At 41.7% G+C, this 21,577-nt stretch overlaps 2 protein-coding genes across 3 annotated transcripts in view; one reads left to right on the plus strand and one right to left on the minus strand.

The window, feature by feature from the left end:
• Positions 1 to 2,288: 2,288 nt before the first annotated feature.
• On the minus strand, positions 2,289 to 17,129 carry GINM1 (glycosylated integral membrane protein 1). 2 transcript variants are annotated; one of them, XM_070417486.1, is made up of 8 exons: positions 16,978 to 17,129; positions 11,882 to 11,941; positions 11,651 to 11,747; positions 8,816 to 8,967; positions 8,189 to 8,345; positions 7,536 to 7,666; positions 6,027 to 6,190; positions 2,289 to 2,961 (listed from the first exon to the last, which is right to left on the minus strand). In XM_070417486.1, the coding sequence occupies exons 1-8, from the start codon at positions 17,092 to 17,094 to the stop codon at positions 2,850 to 2,852; spliced, it is 990 nt and encodes a 329-aa protein (XP_070273587.1). In that variant the 5' UTR covers positions 17,095 to 17,129; the 3' UTR covers positions 2,289 to 2,849. The 2 variants fall into 2 exon arrangements, with proteins under 2 accessions (XP_070273587.1, XP_070273586.1); XM_070417485.1 differs by having other exon boundaries at positions 7,536 to 7,669.
• A 2,240-nt stretch (positions 17,130 to 19,369) lies between these two features.
• PPIL4 (peptidylprolyl isomerase like 4) overlaps positions 19,370 to 21,577 on the plus strand; it is a 30,570-nt gene continuing 28,362 nt past the window's right edge. Inside the window, exon 1 of the mRNA XM_070417487.1 lies at positions 19,370 to 19,474. Within this exon, the coding sequence (XP_070273588.1) occupies positions 19,405 to 19,474 (70 nt within the window). The 5' untranslated portion in view covers positions 19,370 to 19,404. The remainder of the gene's footprint in view (positions 19,475 to 21,577) is intronic.

Consider the following 21,577-nt stretch of genomic DNA (forward strand, 5'->3'; position numbering starts at 1 on the left):
AACCTTGCCTCACTTTATTCTGCCTACATAAGAGAGGCTGCACTATAGGCATGTAGATACTTCTAAGCCTATGCTGTTCACTGTATTCTAATGAAACTCATTCACTCAGGATACGAAGCATAATTAACAGTTGATGATGTAAGTAAAAGTTAAATGAAATACAAGTTAATGGTATAACATTTTAAATAAGATTTCTATTTATGATTACTTGTAAAAAAAAACCAAAAAACTTATTGTATCATCCCAAACATAGAAAACAGAGCCTCAAGAAGCCTGAGTGCCTTGCTGTGGTCCCTCTCACTGGTAAGGAGAAAAGGCAGGATAGGGATCTACTGACTGCAAAGCCTGTCCACTCCAGTTGGCCATGTAGCCTTCTACATTGTTCTCACCAGTCTATCTACAAGCTTATGCTGAATGGATGAAATAAGACCCTGTCATCATTTGGAGTCAGAACTGGTGATTTCTAGCAACTTAGTGAGGAAGGACAGAAAATAGTGTGACCAACTGGGTGACTTTAAGATCTACATTGTCTGCTATTATTTATTCTACTAGAGGCCCGGTGCACAAAAATTTGTGCACTCGGGGGGTCCCTCAGCCCAGCTTATGCCCTCTTGCAGTCTGGGACCCCTCGGAGGATGTCCATCTGCTGGCTTAGGCCCGCTCCCTGGAGGATCGGGCCCAAGCTGGCAGTCAGACATCCCTCTGGCAGCCCGGCAGCCCTCGGGGGATGTCCACTTGCCAGCGGGGAGCAGGCCTAAGCTGCAGTCGGACATCCTTAGCACTGCTGAGGAGGCAGGAGAGGCTCTCACCACCACCACTGTACTGGCAGCCATCAACCTGGCTTGTGGCTGAGCAGAGCTTCCCATGTGAGCGCACTGACCACCAGGGAGCATCTCCTGCACTGAGCGTCTGCCCCCTGGTGGTCAGTGTGTGTCATAGTGACCAGTCATTCCCAGTTGTTTTGCTGTTAGGGTCAGTTTGCATATTACCCTTTTATTATATAGGATAGAGGCCTGGTGCATGGGTGGGGGCCGGCTGGTTTGCCCTGAGGGGTGTCCCGGATCAGGGTGGGGGTCCCGCTGGGTGCCTGGCCAGCCTGGGTGAGGGGCTGATGGCTGTTTGCAGCTGGTCACACTCCCTTCAGGGTTGGGGTCCCCACTGGGGTGCCTGGCCAGCCTGGGTGAGGGGCTGATGGCTGTTTGCAGGCTGGTCAAGCCCCCCCCAGTGGGGACCCTCACCCCATGGAGGTTTGGCCAGCCTGGGTGAGGGGCTGATGGCTGTTTTCAAGCTGGTCACACCCCCTTTAGGGTTGGAGGTCCCCACTGGGGTGCCTGGCCAGTCTGGGTGAGCGGCTGAGGGCCGTTTTCAGGCTGGCCAAGCCCCCCGGCGACGGAAGCTCCCAGCCTCTCCTTTTTTTCTTTTTTCTTCTGGGGATTATTTACTTTCTATAATTGAAACTTTGTAGCCTTGAGAGGAGCTCAGAACCAGCCAGGGCGGGCGGGAGGGAAGCCTCCTGCTTGCTCCAACTCCATGGCCACGGCCAGCTAAAAGCAGGTATCTGGGGTTTATTTACCTTCTATAATTGAAACTTTGTTGCTTTGAGTGGAGCTCAGAGCCCGGCTCGGCAAATGGGAAGCTTGGCTTCCTCCATCATCGGGGCAACCAAGCCTCCTGCTTGCTCCAGCTCCGTGGCTGTCGGACGCCATCTTGGTTGGGTTAATTTGCATATAGTCGTTCTGATTGGCTGATGGGTGTGGCTTAAGATGTGGCAAAGGTACAGTCAATTTGCATGTTTGTCTTTTATTAGTGTAGATAATATGGAGATAGTACATTTCACAGGGCTGTTATTCCTTATTAAAAACAGGCAAAACTTTACTCTCTACCTGCCATGCTTCTCCCATACATCTGTATCTATTTAGCCTAAACATAAAGTGGCTTTAAAAACTTGCCATAACTTTTTTGGACAATGTGTTTAAAATGATGGGTTGCAATAAAAACCTTACTGATAAAACAGAATAGAAGGTATCTATCACATGGAGTAAAGATAAGTACTGTATGAATTAGGTCACACTGTAAAATATAAGTCAATAGGGTAATGGTTAAGAAAAAAAAGGCCAAACATTACTGTAGAATAAACATATACTTAGTACCATAAGGTATATTCTAATTCCATGATACTGATGGTCATTTTAACTGACTTGAATGTTGGTTTCAGCCAGTGTATGTGAAAGCAGCTATTATACAGAAGTAATTCAAGCTTGGGTAAAGTTTTTATGCCAAAAAGACTATTTTTTCTTCAAAAAACGTTTATTTTAGAGTGAGAACATGTCACTATTATTTTTGAATCCTAGTGCATTCAAGGCAAGTGGTCTTGGTACAATGAAATCATGATACACTTCAGTGATTTTTATACTGAGTCACAGACAATATAAAGGCACATTTGACTGAATAAAAAAATAAGTGTTAAGTTCTTGAGTTTTTAAATTAGAATTTCATAAAGTGCTTTTCATAAAGTCTTATATATTATAGTAATTAAGTGGATATAACTTCCTTAACAAAGGCACCTTGTAAAGTATTGGCACATGGCATTTTGTCTTGCCCATTTTTTTCCTTTTTGGTAATTTCAAAGTTTCTTCACTTGTCTTCTCTTCCACGTTGTTTAAAATTTCATCTGAATAGCCAGCCCTGTTAAAGAATAAGGTGAACTTTAACTTGACATTTTAAAGGTCAAGTTTTAGGAGTTGAGCAATTTCTCTAGTGTGTAAACTGATTCTTAATGATTTAAAGAAACATTCAAGTGGCAAATTTAGAGCCAACAAACTTCAGAGTCCATGATTTGAGGTGGTGTTTCAAATACATATTTTATCTTTAAGGATTTCTGCTGTTTTCTCAGGACCATCTGCATATAAGTTGACAGCTGCCACGGGTATAATATTAACTTTATCCAACTGAAGAATTCCTCTGAAATATAAAAATTAAAATTGGAAGTAAGATAGAGCTACTTCAAGGTTATAATGAAATATATACCTGGGTTTAGGTGCTTTGCTTCATTTTATCTAGTTTATAATGATTGTACAAACTCTTGAGTCCAAAGTTCACTTTAAGCAAACTGAGAAAATATAAAGTTCTAAGAGGAAGTTCCTTACTTGGTACTGTAGGAAAGGAAAGGATTAAGAATAGATCTCCAAGACAGGTAGGTAGAGCCCTAAACTTGCACATGCTGGGCAAAAAGACTAGGCCCAAGCAGCTTTCTAAACAATACTCACTGCTGGAATGGAACCTTAGATCTTTAGACAGCATTTCTCCTTTTGCTACTAACATCCCTGACGAGAGGGGAGATCTTTGCATTGGATCCAAGACCCTGTACTGCAAGTTCAATATCATCCTAATCAAACCATCAACAGAAGTTAGTTTATAAAACTGAACAAGATGATTATAAAGTTCATAGGAGAGAAACTGCAAGAACTGCTGTAACAATTTTTTAGACAGAACAATGGGGAGAAGAAACAGCTGCCCTAAACAGCTAACAAAGATTTTATTGAAATATTATAATAATTACAGGGGCTGAGGGGGGCAAAGGGGAGGAATATAGGGGACATCTGTATACTGTCAATAAAAAATAAAAAATAAGAGAATGCAGAATCGTAAGAACAAAGAAAAAAAACATCATAACAAAACTGCCATGGTCATAGGAATAGTTAAATAGATCAGTGGAAGAAGAGAGTCCAGAAACAAGACTAATGTATGCTGGAATTTAGTTCATAGTAAGTTAACATTCCAAGTAATGGGTAAGTTACTACTCTAGCTTAAACTATACACAAAAGTGATGATAAAAAAAATGTTTTAAGAAAACATGTTTTTTTAAGATAGGAAAGGTCTACTTAAGAACATTAAAAACCCTAGAAGTCATAAAGGAAAAACATGAATTGCTTTCACTCCAAATGTAAAACTTCCATATGATAATGGATACCATACACAAGAGCAAAAGACAAATTGTAGTCTGGGATAAAAAAAGATATTTCTGCAATACATATTATGGATGTATAACAGACAAAGGAGCCCCTATATATTAATGATTATAAAAGGCAATGCAATTGAAAAAATAGGGTAATGCTATAAACAGACATATCACAGGAGGAATATATATATAGCTAATTATCACAAAGATGCTAGATTTAGCTACACCTAGACTAGCAAAGATGCTATTAAGAAAATTCAGCCTGGCCAGTGTGGCTCAGTGGTTGAGTGTCCCACCTATGATTCAGAAGGTCACAGTTCAATTACTGGTCAGGGCACATGCCCAGGTTGGGGCTTGATCCCCAGTAGGGGGCATGTATGAGACAGCCGATCAAAGGTACTAATCACTCATGTTTCTATTTTTTGTTGTTGTTAATCCTCACCCAAGGATATTGTTCCGTTGATTTTTAGGGAGAGTGGAAGAGAGGGAAAGACAGAGAAACATCGATGTGAAAGAAACACATTGACTGGTTGCCTCCTACATGCCCCCTGACCAGGGCCCAGGCCAGGGAGGAGCTTTCAACCAAGGCACATGCCCTTGACCAGAATCGAACCCGGGACCCTTTGGTCCGCAGTCAGTGCTCTATCCACTGAGCCAAACTGGCTAGAACTCATTGATGTTTCTCTCTCCCCCTCTCCTTTCCTCTCTGAAATCAATAAAAATGTATTTTTTTTTAAAAAGAGGAAAATGTAAATTAAAAAAGTTATATTTTTGGCCACACAGCAAAAACTATTACCAGTGTTGAGGAAATGTTAATTACATACACTCTTCCATCCAGTAATTTTATTTTTAGGAATCTATTCCACATAAATATACATGTGTAAAGATATATACATATATTAACAAATGAACACTACAGCATTATTGGAAATAACATGAATGAAAGAAGATATTTGCCGATGATACACCCGATAAGGGGTTAATATCCAAAATACATTAAAGTACTCATAGAGCTTAACACCAAAAAAACCCCACCAAAACCCAAAGACTCCGATGAAAAAAATGGGCAGAGGATCTGAACAGACTTTTCTCCAAAGGGGACATACAGATAGATAGCCAATAGACATATGAAAAGATGCTCAACATCACTAGTTAGAGAAATGCAAAATGAGATATCACCTCACACTTGATAGAATGGCTATCATCAATAACTCAACAAAGTGTAGATGAGGTGGTGGAGAAAATGGAACCCTTCGTGCACTGTTAGTGGGGATGTAAACTGGTACAGCCACGATGGAGAACAGTATGGAAGTTCCTCAAAAATTTACAAGTAGAATTACCATATGACCCAGCAATCCCACTTCTGGGTATTTATCCAAAGAACTCCAAAACACAAATTCAAAAAGATATATGCTTCCCTATGTTCACTGTAGCATTATTTATAATAGCCAAGATATGGAAGCAACCTAAGTGTCCTCTGATAGACAATGGATAAAGAAGATGTGGTACATTTATACAACAGAATAGTACTCAGCCTAAAAACGAATGAAATCTTACCATTTGCTATAGCATGGATGGACCTAGAGGGTATTACACTAAGTGAAATAAGCCAGACAGAGAAAGACAAATACTGTATGATTTCATGTACATGTGCAATCTACAAATACTATAATTAAAACAGAAACAAACTGATACAGAGAAAAAACTGATGGTTGCCAGATGGGAGGGACTTTGGGGAGGATGGGTGAAAAAGGTGAAGGGATTAAGAAGTACAAATTGGTAGTTACAGAATAGTCACAGGGATGAAAAGTACAGCATAGGGAATATAGTAAATTATACTGTAATAACCATCTATGGTGTCAGGTGGGTACTGGACTTACTGGGAGGATCACCTTGCAAGTTATATAAAGTCTGATCATTATGCAGTACACCTGAAACTAATATAATATTGAATGTCAACAGTAATTGAAAAATACAAAATTTTTTAAAAAGCAAAAAATATACAGTAACTACAACCCAGCTATTAATCACTAAAAATACTAATGTTTCAAAAGTAAAAAATACTTACTTGTATTCACAAACTGGGAAAAGCACCTTTAAGATGGTTATTACCACAGCTGCTCCTATAATTCCAACCACCATGATGTTCAAAAACATAAAGAATACTGGGAAAACACTGTTCCAGAACCTGCACAGATCTTTTCTGAACTTTTCCATCCACTGACACATCACCTAAAAAAAGACTTTTGATTATATACGCATTTCATTTGAGTTCTAAAAAACTTTAAAAACCATATTCTAGTTTTGGGGTGATAATATTCTGTATCTTGATTGTGGTAGTGGTTACATGGATGTCTACACTTGTCAAAACTTAACTGTTCTTTTTAATGAGTGCATTTCATTTTAAAACTTACCTCAGTGAAGTTATTTATAATTTTAAATATTAAAATTCTAAGACAGAAATATTACTATTCTTTACAATTATACTGTTCTCTAACTATACACCAAGTGAAAGTAATTGCTAAATAACCAGAGGTTAGGCTAGTCTACTTTATACAAAATGCACTGGAGTCAACTACGTGTTTCCAATAGTTGGAGGACAAGAAAAGGAAAAGAGAATCACAGTACTAGCTCCTGGAACACATGGGGAATTTGCTGTGTGCAAAACATGTTGCTATAATAAAGAATGAGGGAAGATACTAAGGCAGCACCAATGGCCTGGGCTGTGAAAGCAGTCTGTTCTTGGGCTATCTTGTTCTGAGGGAAGCGAGGTAGGCAGAGTAAAGATACTACATAAGAGTTCAGGCAGCAAAAAGTGACCTGGGTTTTTTCAGTAACCCCAATCTTGAGTGAGAACTTTCAATAATCATCTCTGGAATCCTAAGACTAACCACACACCTGCTCATTTAAATGGAAATTATTTTGAGTAAAGGACCTAGCCCTAGAGAGAGGGATACTCTCCCTGAACCCTGAATATTTCCCAATCAGCAGTAGAAGGTCATTCATTATATGTGAGTACTTAGTAGGTGCCAATGCATATTTACATCTGTACCCATTTATTAATCCTTTCAGCAGCCGCTTCACCTAGGCACTGCTTTACAGACTTAAGTGGTGTCCCATTGCACAGATAAACAGAGACCAGGCTTGTCCAACATCACACAACTAGTAAGTGGCAGGCAGAACCAGAATGCAAACCTAGGCAGTCTGACTCCAGAAAGCGCACGCTTACCCAGGTGTGCTTAGTCACTGCGCGAGATGCTGAGGGCACCACATGTGTGTGCAGTGAGGTGGGAGTCATAAAGTAACAGACAAATGGGGATGTGAGAAAGACAGGAACTGAAAATCCACAACACAATGAAATCCAGTGCTTTGATAATCATTATCTGACTACATTATTATTAAATGAAACTTGAAAAAGAAAAAAAAAATACCTAAAAATACCACATTAAAACAGTTAAGAGTTCATGATTAACACTGTCCCATGGTTCCAAACCACATGCTTTTCATCTCATTATGCTCTTTTCTTAAAAACCATAAATGTTTGTAATGTGGAGATAATCCAAAATTCCTAATTTACCTTATAGGAAGATGGAGCCTCTGCTCTGAGAGGAGTTTCAGGTAATTTGCCAGGTAAAGCATCGCCATCTACGGTGGTTTCCACATTCCTGATAAGATACTGGCTGGTGGTCTGTAGTGAACTAACACTTTCTACTGAGGAGAAAGAGACAAGTTACCGAAATGCTAGGCGCATGCTGGTGTCTCTCCTACCAGTCCTAAGATTGCTATGCCGATAACATTTAGATAGCAAGAATATCAATCTTTCCATGGGCGAAAAAATAAACATATTTGGTTACTCAGATTTAAATGCAAGAAAGGAGCCATAAACTAAGACCATTAAAAGGAAACTATAGCAGTTATGATTCTGTCACATAGTCAAATTTTTAAGAGTTGCATTTTATTGGAAAAAAATGAATACTTCTTCCTTTAAATGAATGATAATCTTATTACATGTTATATGATGATTACCCAGAGTAAGAGTAGATAATTACAGCAAAATATCTCTATACAATAAGCATTGATAATACTTTATTAAGACAACACAGAGTCCTCAAATGGATATATAAAGTAATACATGTTATAAAGCATTTCTGAAAGAAGCTTATTTCAAACATATTAACTATGATTTAAAAGCTACCAACTAAAGAAATCAATAATGGCCTTTTAAAGTACCTTTTTTGGAAAGGTTGGGAAGGGTAAATAAAATGTCATCATCTCTGGAAATGGAGTACAGCATGCTTTTTTCCAAAGGTAGCGTGTAGTTTGTATGTCTGAGTATTCCCTGGTTCTTAACTAAAAGATCAAGTTCAGTAACATCCTTTTGTTGAGCCTATTAAAAAAGAAAAAAAGCAATTACGTACTCCATTCTAAATAATGGTACAGTCCCCTAAGAATTTAAAACTGAAATTTCCCTCCTAATTTCTGTAATTAAGAAACTTGTCATATTTACACAATTTCTTTTTATTGCCCCCCCCCCAATTCTGAAGCATTTAATTTGCAACTTTAATCATACTCCTGTGTGCTGTAGCACTCATTAATATCTGCTTGCTTTCAGTTCTATTTCATTAACTTAGAGAGACTTAGCCAGAGGAAATGGTAGCAGTTATGAACCGAATTCAATCTCTTTACTTACTTGTAAATGCTAAAACAAATAAAAAATTCTAACTGAATATAGGCAACATTAAGAGTACCTTTTCTCCTATGAAGTCAGAAATAAATAATAAAATAATTGAACACATGCATAAAAACTAGCACAAATCTTTACAATTTAGTTCCCAATTAATAAGCATATTATCTTACTTGTTTTCCATCAATCTCTACTACCTCTTCTTGAATGACAATTAGTCGCAAACTGGAACCAGATGTCATAGGCCACTCTCGAACTAAAATCCTTACACTGATAATTCCAAAATATTCTTTTTCATTCAAATTTTCTAGATTTTCATTCTTCACTATATAAAAAAAAAAGTGATAGCTTTGAACAAAAAAATGCCTATACATCTGCTACTGAATTTGATTATTTTGATGACATTTACATGGAACAAGATAGTTGTAAGCTGATTTCTTAGGCTCTCTTCATCTCTGACCTCATTGATATTTCAGATTTATGAAAACAAAGACGACCTGGAGGATCATTACAATGCTTATAGTCATTTGAAAGGGAAAACTGCTTGATGGTCTGTAGATTTTGTAGGAAACACCAGACTGGCAACATCCTTCCTAACCAACGTGGCATAACTATTTACAAAGCGGGTCAGAAGAACAGTCAATGCCATGTGCAAAGTAAGCACATTCATGCATTCATTCACTCACAAAATCCAGTAATAGACAGGGCTAAGACAACTGACTCTTTTGCTCAATCCTTTCCCCAGTAAGTGATCTGTTACTGTTGGAAAGGGAAGGAAAGATGAAGAAAGTGGGAAAGCCCTGTAACAACTCCCTATTAATGGATGACAGGGTAGGATTAGCTACTGACCATGTTCCTCCCTAGCTAAGAACCCCCTCCCGCCAAGTAGAGATGGGATATGGCAGTTGTAGCTAGTTCAGAGTTCGTGGCTACTTACTAAGGCAGAAAGTGCTACAAAAAGGATAAATCAACAGATACCAATGAAACTGTCGCAAAAGACCATTTACTTGCTGTCCCTCAAATGTTATCATCTGAGGATTATTTGCTAAAATGCAACACAGAGAGATATTTTAAATGCAGACCCAGTGGTTTAAACTGATTCTGTGCCTTTAGAGGGCTATTCCCTTTATCTGGAATGCTCTGTACTTCTCACATTGTAAAAATAAATTCCAACTTAGGAAGTTTAGCACTGTATCCCTACAATGCTGAGTTCATACCTTTTCTGATTTTTAAAGCACTAATGGTAGCTCTTTGCTTATAAACCTGCCTCCGGGACTAGGCTGAATTCCTTGGGAGTATGCATCAAGCTTTTTGTTCTATAGCTTTTGTTAAACAGTGACTCCATTCACAATTATAAACACTTAATTTAAAGTAAATATAAATGTTCAAACACCTGGTCTGGTTCTAAATTCTAACTATGCATCAGAAACACCTAGAACAGTATAGATAACAGAGCCTTTCCTCAATCTTAATAAATCAAAATCTCTAGATGGTATAGACCCACTTTTGTAAATTTTTTAAATAGGTGCAGACATTTCTATTAAGAACCTGGCATTTTAGCTCAATCTGACTAAGTCTTCATAAAACTGTTCCTCGTTGACTTTGCTGTTTCATTTGTTGAAAAGAAAATGGCCCCAAACGTCTCAAAACTGACAAAAGACATTAAGTCACAGATTAAAAAACCCACACTTGGGTACATCATAGTAAAACTACTGAAAATCAAAGACAAAGAAAAAAAATCTTTAAAGCAACCAGAAAAAAACAGAAAAATAGTATTATTCTCAATGGGCAATGACACACTGATTCTCAGTAGAAATTACAGAAGATGACAAACAAAAGCTTACATGATTCATTGCTAACAAATCTGCACCAGAAAAAAAAAAATAGTAAGGGGAATTTGGTCGGCAAACTGTGGTTCGCGAGCCACATGCAGCTCTTTGGCCCCTTGAGTGTGGCCACGAAGTTTCAATCGCACTGTACACGCACGTGGTATTTTGTGAAAGAGCCACACTCAAGGGGCTGCAGTTTGCCGACCACTGCTTTAGGCAAAGGGAAAATTACCCCAGAGGTGAACACAGAGATTCAGGAAGGAATGAGCAATGGAAAGGGTAACCGTGAGGGCAAACATAAATGAGTACTGGCCCATAGGAAACAACAACAGTAATGATGATGTACACAGAGTTAAAATGCATGACAATAACACCACAAAACCAGAAGAATAAATGGAATTTAAGTGTTCTAAGGTTCTTGCATTTTTTGGGAAATGAGAAAAGTACTAGTTTATTGATCTCAAGGGTAACCATTAAAAGAACAGTAAATTAATATAAAAACCAATCAGATGAAGAAGAATGATGAAAACACTCCCAAAGTATTTGGAAATTAAACAATCTATTTCTGAAACGATTCATAGAACAAGAAAATATCAAAACAAATAATTTAGAAAACACTACAAACTAAATGATAATAAAAATTTATAACAAGTACAGGCTATAAGTGCTCAGAGAAAAATTTACTATCTTAAATGCATACATTTAAATATACATATATATATTTATCATATTTTTTATTTCATTCAAATAATATAGTACACATTTCAATGTAACAAATTTTGTCTTTCAACAACTCAAAAAATTTAAAAGTTAAGAAGAAAAATGGTATGCAGGCATAGGAGTAGAAGAAAGTGAAACTAAAGAATCAGACAATTTTTCTTTTTCACAAATGTGAAAAGCCACTTCCCCAGGATTTTGCCTCTTACTTATAAATCTTCATTTACTACCTCTATGGACATTCTTATGTGCTATCAACCTACTACAAATGCAGTTCCATCAATGCCAATCTCATAAAAAAATATACAGAAATAACCAATGTAAACTGAAAACAGTGTTAAAACACATTAGTAATAATGTAAATTATTAAGAATGAAAATATATAACATCAAAGAACTGTGTTTTACTAATTTACAATTATTAAAAACGGCAAAATTATGGAAATAATTTAGTAGTACTCACCTATCAAAGTCTGACAGCTTATTCGGGTTACACCACTATTTACAGGGAAGTCATTTACATATACCTGTCCACTCTCATAGGTTATGTTAAGAACAACCTTAAAATAAAGCAGCATATACATATGGTTTATAAATGACAACAACTCTCCATATAAAAAATACATTATCTAAATTAAAATAGGCTACATAATATTTAGCTAAGTGATATTAAAAACAATCAAAGGAGACAAACCTGTTCTTTAGATACCTCCCCATCATCTTTCAGGGTAGTTACATTAATTCTTATGCTGTCCTGAAAATCAAATATGATATAAATTGAATAGGTATACATTTCACAAACTGAAATTAACTGTTCTTCCCCCCTCCCTCAATATATTTATGGTATAATCACTTATGACATTAAAAGAACATTTGTAAAAACACATCATTTTCATTTTATTGCCTTTTTTATGCACTGGGCCGCTAGTTCTACAATAAAAGATCTGTATAGTGTATCGTGTGTTCACCATCCCAAGTCAAGTCTCCATATGTCACCATTTACCCTCCCTTAACCCTCTACTCTCTGCACCCCTTTCCCTCCGATAATCACCATACTGTTGTCTGTGTCTATGAGGTTGTTGTTGTTTTTTTGCTTAATCCCTTCACCTAGCTCTGCCCTCAACCCCCTCCCCTCTGACAGCCTATTGAGGATGATGTTGGCTGTGGGTTTGTGATATTTAGCCTTTATTACATAGAAGTATGTTCCCTCTATTCCCACTTTGCTGATAGTTTTTATCATAAATGGGTGCTGGATTTCATCAAAAGCTTTTTCCTCATCTATTGATATGATCATGTGATTTTTATCCTTCATTTTGTTTGTGATGTTATTACGTTTACTGATTTGCAGATATTGTACCAACCTTGCATCCCCAGAAAAAAATCCCACTTGATCATAGTGTATGATCTTTTTAATGTATTGCTGGATCTTGTTTGCTAATATTTTGTTGAGGATTTTAGCACCTATGTTCGTCAGAGATATTGACCTATTTAAAATTGTTGATGCATGCAGATGTAGTGTTATTTACAGTGCTGCATAATTAATTCCATCAAATGATTACAAATTTACTTATTTGTTCCACTATCAATGGACATTTGAATTGTTTCCAACTTTTTGTTTTCATAAACAAAGTTCTCTAACCCTTTTAAAGTTGTCTCTTACCCGTGGACAAGTTATGTGTAGTGTACAATCAGCTTTAGTGCCTCCCAAGATATGCTCAAAAGCAGTCTACTCCAATAGCTAAGTATATTAATGACAAGAAAGCAATATTTTAAGAAGTATTCACCACTGGCCACAGGAATTACAATTTTTCATTTGTAAATCATATTCTTCTCTAAGTTTATTCATGTTGCTATCCCATAAAAAATAATACTCTTCTAAAATACTTTTTACTTGGGGTATTCTTAACTTTGAAAAGAAGAAAATCCTTCATAAATATCAAAGTAATATATAAGTATATTTCTTAGTACTGTGACTATCCCCAGTACTTCCTATATTTCTAACAAATGAGAGAATAAGACTGAACTGATTTTAAGAGGTTGAGTTGATTCCAATAGCAGAACAGGATTCGAACATGGTTAAGGCCCACACCATACACTAAAGCTGATTTTGTACACGTCCCAACTCCCATTGGAGCCTAGGAAGCTTTTGCTGTAGTGATTCCTCAGAATCAGCCCAGCTTTCTCCTAACCCACCCTACTCTAGAACTAAGCTAGAAGCAATAAACTCATCTCTATAACAAACCAATAATCAATAAGCCATCAAGTTAATTACTATACTGTTTTGTATATGTACAAATTCTAGTCAAAATTTTCTGTTTTCAAACTAGAGGATCTGTTAACTGTAGACTATTGTTCTTACAGCCCAGAGATAACTCTCCAATGACAATGTTCTAAGAAACTGCTTTATAGCTCCTGCCTTTCAGTAGTGAACATACACTGTACTGTTAATAATTAACTGCACTTACATATATCACTTGCCCAGTAAAAGATGGGATTTGTAAAAGACAATTAACAGACACTAGCATAGTGTATTTTCTAAAGAACCAAGTTCAATTTTGGGGGGGTCCTTCTGAATGATTACATTTCAGAAGAGATTCGAATCCCTTATTGCCTCCTGAGGCGAAGTTCAGAGAGAGGTTGTATTTGTTACTCTTCCTGAGAACCTTACTGAACTGGAAGTTCAGGTTTACCAGCCAGAGTGGTGTATACTTAGAAAGTGGGTGGCAGAGGGCACATGCCCGGGAGCGTGCAGGAGGCTGCCAATAGATGATGTTTCTTTCTCATCAATGTTTTCACCTCTCTATCCCTCTCCTTCCTCTTTCTCTAAAAATCAATAAAAATCTATTATAAAAAAGAAAATGGGTGGCAGAACTGAAATTTCTCCTCACCCATTTTCAACTCTTCCTCTAATTTCTTTATTCACAAGACTAGAGGCCTGGTGCACAAAATTTGTGCACCAGTGGGGTCCCTAGGCCTGGCTGGCGATCAGGGCCTATTGGGGGCCATCTTGCCCAGTCCTGTTGGGTGGGGCTGCTGGGGCTGCTGGCCGGGGCCTGGGGCCTGCCAGCTGCCAGACAAGGCCTGCTGGACGGGGCCGGAGGGACAAGGAGAGGGACCGCAGGAGGTTTGCTGGCTCAAGGAGGGACCGGGAGAGGTTGGCTGGCTGTGGGAGGTTGGCTGTGGGAGTGCACTGACCACCAGGGGGCAGTTTTTGCATTGAGCATCTGCCCCCTGGTGGTCAGTGCACATCATAGCCAGCAGTTGAGCGGCCTTAGCATATTATTAGCATATTATGCTTTGATTGGCTGAACAGACGACTGGACGATGGGACACTTAGCATATTAGGCTTTTATTATATAGGATAGCCCTCAGGGACACAACCACTTCCTAAGGACCAAGATAATAGATACCTAGTTTAAAATAAATGAGTAACTCTCGAGGGAAATATATAAAATAAATATTAATACATATAAGAAAATAAGTGTCCTCTGGATGCCTCTTTTTGGTGACCATGTATTTTAATATTAGAAGAATATACTATAAAAATGTTATTAGTTTTATAATCTAGCCTCAACTTTTGACAACTCCATATATAAACAAAACAAAAAGTTTATAATCCAGTAAATCTGAATCACTGAGGGGAAATAGGGAAAATATTCCTGACTTAAACAAATTTTCTTTTATCTTAATTTTTAAAAATTCTTTATTGTTGAAACTATTACATATATCTCCTTTCCCCCCATTAACCTCTCCCTGCCCACTCCCACCTTCCAACAAATGTTCTTACATTTAGAGCAGGGTGGATACAAAAATGAAGAGATGAGCAAATCTGTGGTACAGCAAGTACAGTAAAACCTTAATGGTGTCTAAGTTTATACTATTCAATATGGCACCCATTAACCATATGTGGCTTTCTTCATTTAAATTAACCAAAACTAATTAAATAAAAATTTTAAAACTTGGTTTCCCGGTCTCATTGGCCACATTTCAAATACTCAATAGCCACAGTAGTCCAATGGCTACTGTCATGGAGAGAGCAGACCATACACCATCATTGTACTAGGTAATATGGGTGACCACTGTAAAATTTTTCAAATGTTTTGCACATTTGAAATTTTTTACAATAAAACATTGAAGCCCCGGCCAGTTTTCCTCAGTGGTTAGAACGTCGGCCTGCGGACCAAAGGGTTGAAGGTTTGATTCCCAGTCAATAAAAGAATGAAAATGTTTAGGTCAACAGGTGTCAGCTTCCCATATAAACATTTCCACAGAATGAGATTCTCCTTCTAGCGATTCCACGCTCATTTCATCTACGAAATTCTAAGTTTAGATCTCAACTTTCCAAACTGGAATGAAGGGGTAGTAAGGAGAACTGAAATGATGAACTAAGAGACCACAGTCTGGAGTATTTTCAGCTTGCAGTCAAAATGCATTTTTCTCCGATTATACCGACAGGCTCAAATGTCTTTTGGGTTCAAAGTGACTATAATGAATCTTTAAAATTTGGAAAGGGGGACAACAATGTCCTATTTGAACTTCAGAAATTATTTCCCTTTTATTTATTGTCTTGGTGATTGCCCACCACATTCATATTTTTGACCAGCTGCAACTGTGGTCCACGTATACTTCCAGTTGTAAGGGGTTCTTAGGGCTTGCGCTGTTGTGGCTTTTTTGAATGCCTCTGCAGAACTGAAACTGAGATATGTTTGTTATGTCTGTACCCGGGAGAGTAATATCATAACTCAAAAAAATTAATGGAAAGTGAAAAAGTGACATTTATAGTGTCAGCTGTCTCTGAATTCAGAGTGTTCAGATCCTGCCTAGTAAGAAAAGGTGTACCTGTAATGTATCTTTCCATTCTGGGAAAAGCTTTTCCCAGCCTACATTCAAGTGATGAAAGGCAAATACTGGTTTAGGTCAGCACGACTCTAGGGCAAACACACAGACACACACACACACACACACACACACACACACGCACGCACGACTCCAGGGCAAAACAAAACACACACACACCAAACAACAACAACAACAACGGTGGGGACCAAACACCCTTTAACACAAGGATGCGGTGGTTCTCACACTTCAGCTGACCTGCGAATCGCCCACTCAAACAGATGTGGGCCCCACCCCACAGCGTCTGATTAGTGCCTCTCCACTGGGTCCCTAGGGGATGTCGGTGCTGCCGGTCCCACCAAAAACCACTTCGCTAACATCATCGGCCAAACGGACGCGCCAGGCTACTTGCTGGGCCTCCATCTCTCCTTCGGCGGCCCCGGCGCGCAGCCCGAGCCCCGCACGCGGAGGGGGTGGGGGCGGGGAGGCGACCCCGCCGCCGCCGGGTAAACAGTACCTGGAATCGCCCTGGCGCGCGCTCCGATTGAGCAACTTCCACATTTCCCGAGCACAGAGACGCTGCCCGGTCCCAGGCCCGGCTCTACTCAGGGAGCAGCCATGACCAAGGCTGGGGTCACTCGCGATCGCGTACATTTTCGAGCGAAACCCCATCGGGATGGCAACAGTTCAGACTGCGTGAGATCCCGAAGCTTCGCGTCGCGAGGCTTAACCACACATCCAAGAGCCCCGTTCGCTCTCCCACTACACCCTCCTCAGTGCCCCCCATTTCCTGGGGTGCTTCTCCCCGATTCCTCCTTTGGGCGCGCGGACCGCAGTCCACGGCCAGGCGGCCTGAGGCGGAATACGACTTGGCGGACGCCGCGGTCCCCCGGCCCTGGCCTCCCCGGAAGGTCCAGGCGGCGGAGCGGCCACACTGCGCCCGCCCTGTCCTACCTTCGGAGCTCCGGGCGGCGGCGGCTCAGGGATTCCCGTCTGCAGCCACCCTGCGGCCGGCAACGTCGCGAGCAAGAGCAGACGGAGTGCGAGTGGCGCCAGCAGAGCGCCCTCCATTTTGGACTGGCCAACGACGGCCGGCGAGGTGCGAGGAGGGCTGGGCTGGGCGGGGCCGGGGCGGGGCGAACCCGCTCTGGGGGCGGGGCTTGGGGCGGGGCTTGGGGCGGGGCAAGGTAGAGGAGCGACTCCGACGGCTCGGGAAGAGCGGACCACGCACGCGCGGCGCCGCACAATGTCGAGGGGCGGAGTCAAGTCAGAGAAGGTCCTCTGGCGTCATTAGACGGGCGCTCTGGATTGGAGGATTTCCTCGCCTACACGAGTGTAAGCATTTTCGTTGCATTATTTTAAAATTAGTACGTATTATATTGTCTATGCACATAGCTATATCTCCGTGTGTATATATATTTACCTCTGTCTATAAAGTGAAAATAACTGCCGTATGTCAGAACACTATTATATACTAAAAAGAAGATATATCACGTTGAGCGGGGAAATTTTATCAAGTCGGCAGTTCTCACCCTTAGCTGTACATGGGGGAATTGCCTGGGGCAATTTTAAAAATTACTGTCTCTGGGGTTTTCCAGGCCACCGAGTTTCTAAAAGCAAGAAGACATCTGTACCCAAGGTTGTTAAAAAGCAGATTGTAAATTAGTGTCTGAGAAAAACGCTATAAGTAAGACGTTAATAAGAAATATGTAAGATAATGACAGGAATTTAGGAAGTAATTGTCAGAAACCATGAGGAGTCTGAGATTTTGCCCTATTTTCAAATTAACAAGTTAGCTTGCCAGTTTCATGGGTGCTGGTGTGAGATGTGAGACCCCTGAGTCAGAGCCAAACAATCATTTGCAGTACAGCAAGCTGCATGCGCACCAGCATATTGGCATCAGTGCCATTGTCAGACATGAAGTTATTGGATGTTAGAAGTATGTAAACAATGGCATAAATGAGAGTGATCAGCTTGTCCCGGAGAGTTTGGGGAATAAGCTTTGCATAGAAACTCTCTACCGAGGCCAAAAGTGATAGATCCTCCCTTCCCCCCAACTGGTGGGCGGAGTATGATGTAACCGGCAGCCGGGAAATACCTGAGTGACTAACCAGGCACCTTATATGGACTATACATTGGACCACCAATCCACACCTGCCAAATACCCTAAGCCAGTGGTTCTCAACCTGTGGGTCGCGACCCCTTTGGGGGTCGAACGACCCTTTCACAGGGGTCGCCGAAGACCATCGGAAAACACATATATAATTACATATTGTTTTTGTGATTAATCCCTATGCTTTAATTGTGTTCAATTTGTAACAATGAAAATACATCCTGCATATCAGATATTTACATTATGATTCATAACAGTAGCAAAATTACAGTTATGAAGTAGCAACAAAAATAATTTTATGGTTGGGGGTCACCACAACATGAGGAACTGTATTATAGGGTCGCGGCATTAGAAAGGTTGAGAACCACTGCCCTAAGCCCTTGTTCCTATATGGACCATACAGTAAGCCACCCATCAGCGTGCCCCGAGTACTCTAAGCCCCCATTCCTTCCCATTTCGCCCCTCAAAAGGAGCGCCCACCCTGCGAGTTGCTGTCCTCCCTTGCGAGACAGCAGGCAGGTCCTTCTCTCTAATAAAGCCTGTAGTCCTGGTTTTCGGCCTCTGTCTGATCTTTCAAAAAGTAATTTGTATGTCTTCTAAGTTAAAGATTATGGACAAAATCAGTAGAGATTTGGGGCTGAAGCCTTCGTGTTGTCTCCCCTCCCCCCTTCCCCCCCCAAGTGGGTGGCACCCCGGTGGCCCTCCGCTACGACTGAGGCGGCCTGAGGGGCAGGAACAGGTCGCTCAGAGGCCCGCCCGGTTCTGTTTTTTTTCTTTTTAAATATATTTTTATTGATTTCAGAGAGGAAGAGAGAGGGATAGAGAGAAACATCAATGATGAGAGAGAATCATTGATTAGCTGCCCCAAGCACACCCCGCACTGGGGATTAAGCTCCCAACCCAGGCATGTGCCCCTGAGCTGAATCGAACCCGGGACCCTTCAGTCCCCAGGCCAGCGCTCTAGCCACTGAGCCAAACCGGCTAGGGCTCGCCCCGTCCTTGAGACGGACATAAACAGGACACCGAATCCTTCACCGAGGCCCTTTTGGGACGGGATTCCGCCCCAGCCCAGGGCGCACCAAGATTTTCCAAAAAGGGCCGCGCCGGGGGCGGGATCCACGGGAGGGGCCGCCGCCAGTGCAGCCGGAAGGGGCGGTGTCGCCGGAGGGATGACGTCATAAGGCGTCGCGCCGGGGGTGACGCGGGGCCTGGACGTCGCTGACTGCGCCTGTCACCGCGGGGCTGGCTGCGGAGGAGGAGCGGGCGCCATGGCGGTTCTGCTGGAGACCACCCTGGGCGACGTGGTCATCGACCTGTACACGGAGGAGCGGCCGCGCGGTAAGGCCCGCCCCGCGCACCTCTCGCCGGGCGGCCACGTCCTTTCTCCCTGTGCCGCCCGGTCCCCGTGCCCGCGACCCGGCTCCGATGAGCGGGCCTCGGCTAGAGAAGTTTTCATGGGGCGCAGCCCTTCTCCCCGGTCTGGTGCTGGCCAGTGGGGGGCGGGTGCTTGTGGTCTTACAGTGCGTGTGTGTGTGGCATATCCAGGGGGGGCACAGCCAGTGCCCCCAAAGTTTTAGCGGCTTTACCGCGCTTTCCTGGGGTCCGGAGCACAACCGGTCCTCCTGGCAGTGTGAGCTGTAAGCCTCTGTGGAGGATGTCCACGCCCACTGCCGGGAGGGCATGCTCCGACCGGTGGGCGTGGACATCCTGCCGGGATGGCGGAAGGGCTGTCCGGAGGCGTGCCCCGAGCCTGAGCAGATGCTCATTCATCGCCTCCTGGGCAAGATTGTGCCAAGCCTTGGGGTAGGCGCCTTCCCGGGAGGATGTAATTTTATACGGGGGGATTAATGGGGGGGGGGTGAGGGATGGGGGGTTGATGGGGAGGGGGGTCGACACTGGAACCCTTTGAACTTTTCAGTGTAGAGGGACGTTGTGTGAGTTGCTATGGAAACCAGATTGATTCTGGTTGGGTGCGGGGAGAAGGGAAGCAAGCAAAGAATGCAGAACACTTGAACTCGCTCTTTCAAAGATGAGTGGGAATGACGGTTTTCTTTGAGTTCGTTTGGAATTTTCTGGAAACAGCAAGGAGTCTGGTGTGGCTTGAAGGAATGGTATGTGGCACGGAACGGCAGACTGCGAGTCTGGTGGCATGCGTGAGATCGGGAGTGGGCTTGCGAGCCCTACCGACGACCAGAGTAGCTTTCGAAGTTTTTAAAAACAGGATCGAGGCGTGGCAAACTTGTTTTAGGAAGGTAATAGGCAGCGGTGTGGAGAATGTGTCAGCATGAGGGCCATCTGGAGGCCCGGGGAGATTATTACAGTCAGGGTCCTGCCCCCATGGGGTGCAGAGTCTACCAGAGAGGGTGAAACAAGCCACGGTGCAGTACAGTGAGCGCCTCCGGTTACACACCCCTCCCACACTCAGCTGTCTCCCCCACACTCACCCCCCTCCCCACCCCCATCCCCACCCCCACACCCACCACTAGGTACTCAACCGCATACCCACGCCTCTCATCCTGTTGCCTCAACCCCACAGTCTCTGTTGTCCTTTTGGCAGACTTCCTGCTTATTGTTTATATGTCGGGGCAAGTATGATCTCTGCTGTCTCTCCATTGTCCCTAAGCAGAGTTAGATCTGTTTCGTCTGCTCTGCCTCAAGTCTTTTATAAATCACACAACACAGATTTTGTTAAGACATTTATCTGTTGTCCTGGAATTACTTGCAAGTCTTATCTCCTCTCAGGATATAAACTCTGCCCTCGCCGGTTTGTCTCAGTGGTTAGAGCGTCGGCCCTCGGACTGAAGGGCCGTGGGTTCAGTTCTGGTAAAAGGCATGTACCTCGTTGCAGGCCTGATCCCGGTTGGAACATGTGGGACGTGTTCGAGAGGCAACCAATTGATGTGTGTCTCTCACATCAATGTTTCTCTTTCTCCTTTTCTTCTCCTCCCATACACTTTCTCTAAAATCAATGGAAAAAAATATCCTCAGGTGAGGATTAACAAAACCGAACCAAAAGAATATAAACTCCAAGAGAGCAGGGACTGTGCCTTAATAATCTATCTCTATATCCTGAACACTTCATGTAATGCTCAGCTGACCCTTTGAGGGCACAGATTGAAGGTTCATTATATTGACTCATCCATATATGTGTGTTGTATTAGGACTTTCTGTGCAAGTGGTAGAAATTCAAGTCAAACTGGCTGAAAGAAAATAATTGATTGTCTTGTGTTACTGGAGTAAGCTTGGCTATAAGGATGGTGGGGTCCAGGGGGTCAAAGGATGTTACAGGGAATAACTACTTATCAATCCATAATAAACATATCCAGATTTATTTTTCTTCCTCCTTCTTTTCCTCTCTCCATTCTTTTTCTTTCCTTTTTTACTTTTTATTATAAAAAACTATTTCCTTAGTATCATTTGTATTTTCCCAATGTGTCATAA

The sequence above is a fragment of the Myotis yumanensis genome, unplaced genomic scaffold, assembly GCF_028538775.1.
Source record: "Myotis yumanensis isolate MYYU_CA2020_CCGP unplaced genomic scaffold, mMyoYum1.0.hap1 SCAF_6, whole genome shotgun sequence".
NCBI classification, from domain to species: Eukaryota; Metazoa; Chordata; class Mammalia; order Chiroptera; family Vespertilionidae; genus Myotis; species Myotis yumanensis.

Excerpts from the sequence above, each read along its gene's own strand:
- GINM1 (XM_070417485.1), bottom strand. The coding sequence starts at position 17,094 with ATGGAGGGCGCTCTGCTGGCGCCACTCGCACTCCGTCTGCTCTTGCTC. Across the intron at positions 11,942-16,977 it reads CGCCGCCCGGAGCTCCGAAG|GACAGCATAAGAATTAATGT; the intron begins GTAGGACAGGGC and ends TTTGATTTTCAG. Across the intron at positions 7,670-8,188 it reads TCCCAACCTTTCCAAAAAAG|TAGAAAGTGTTAGTTCACTA; the intron begins GTACTTTAAAAG and ends CTTTCTCCTCAG.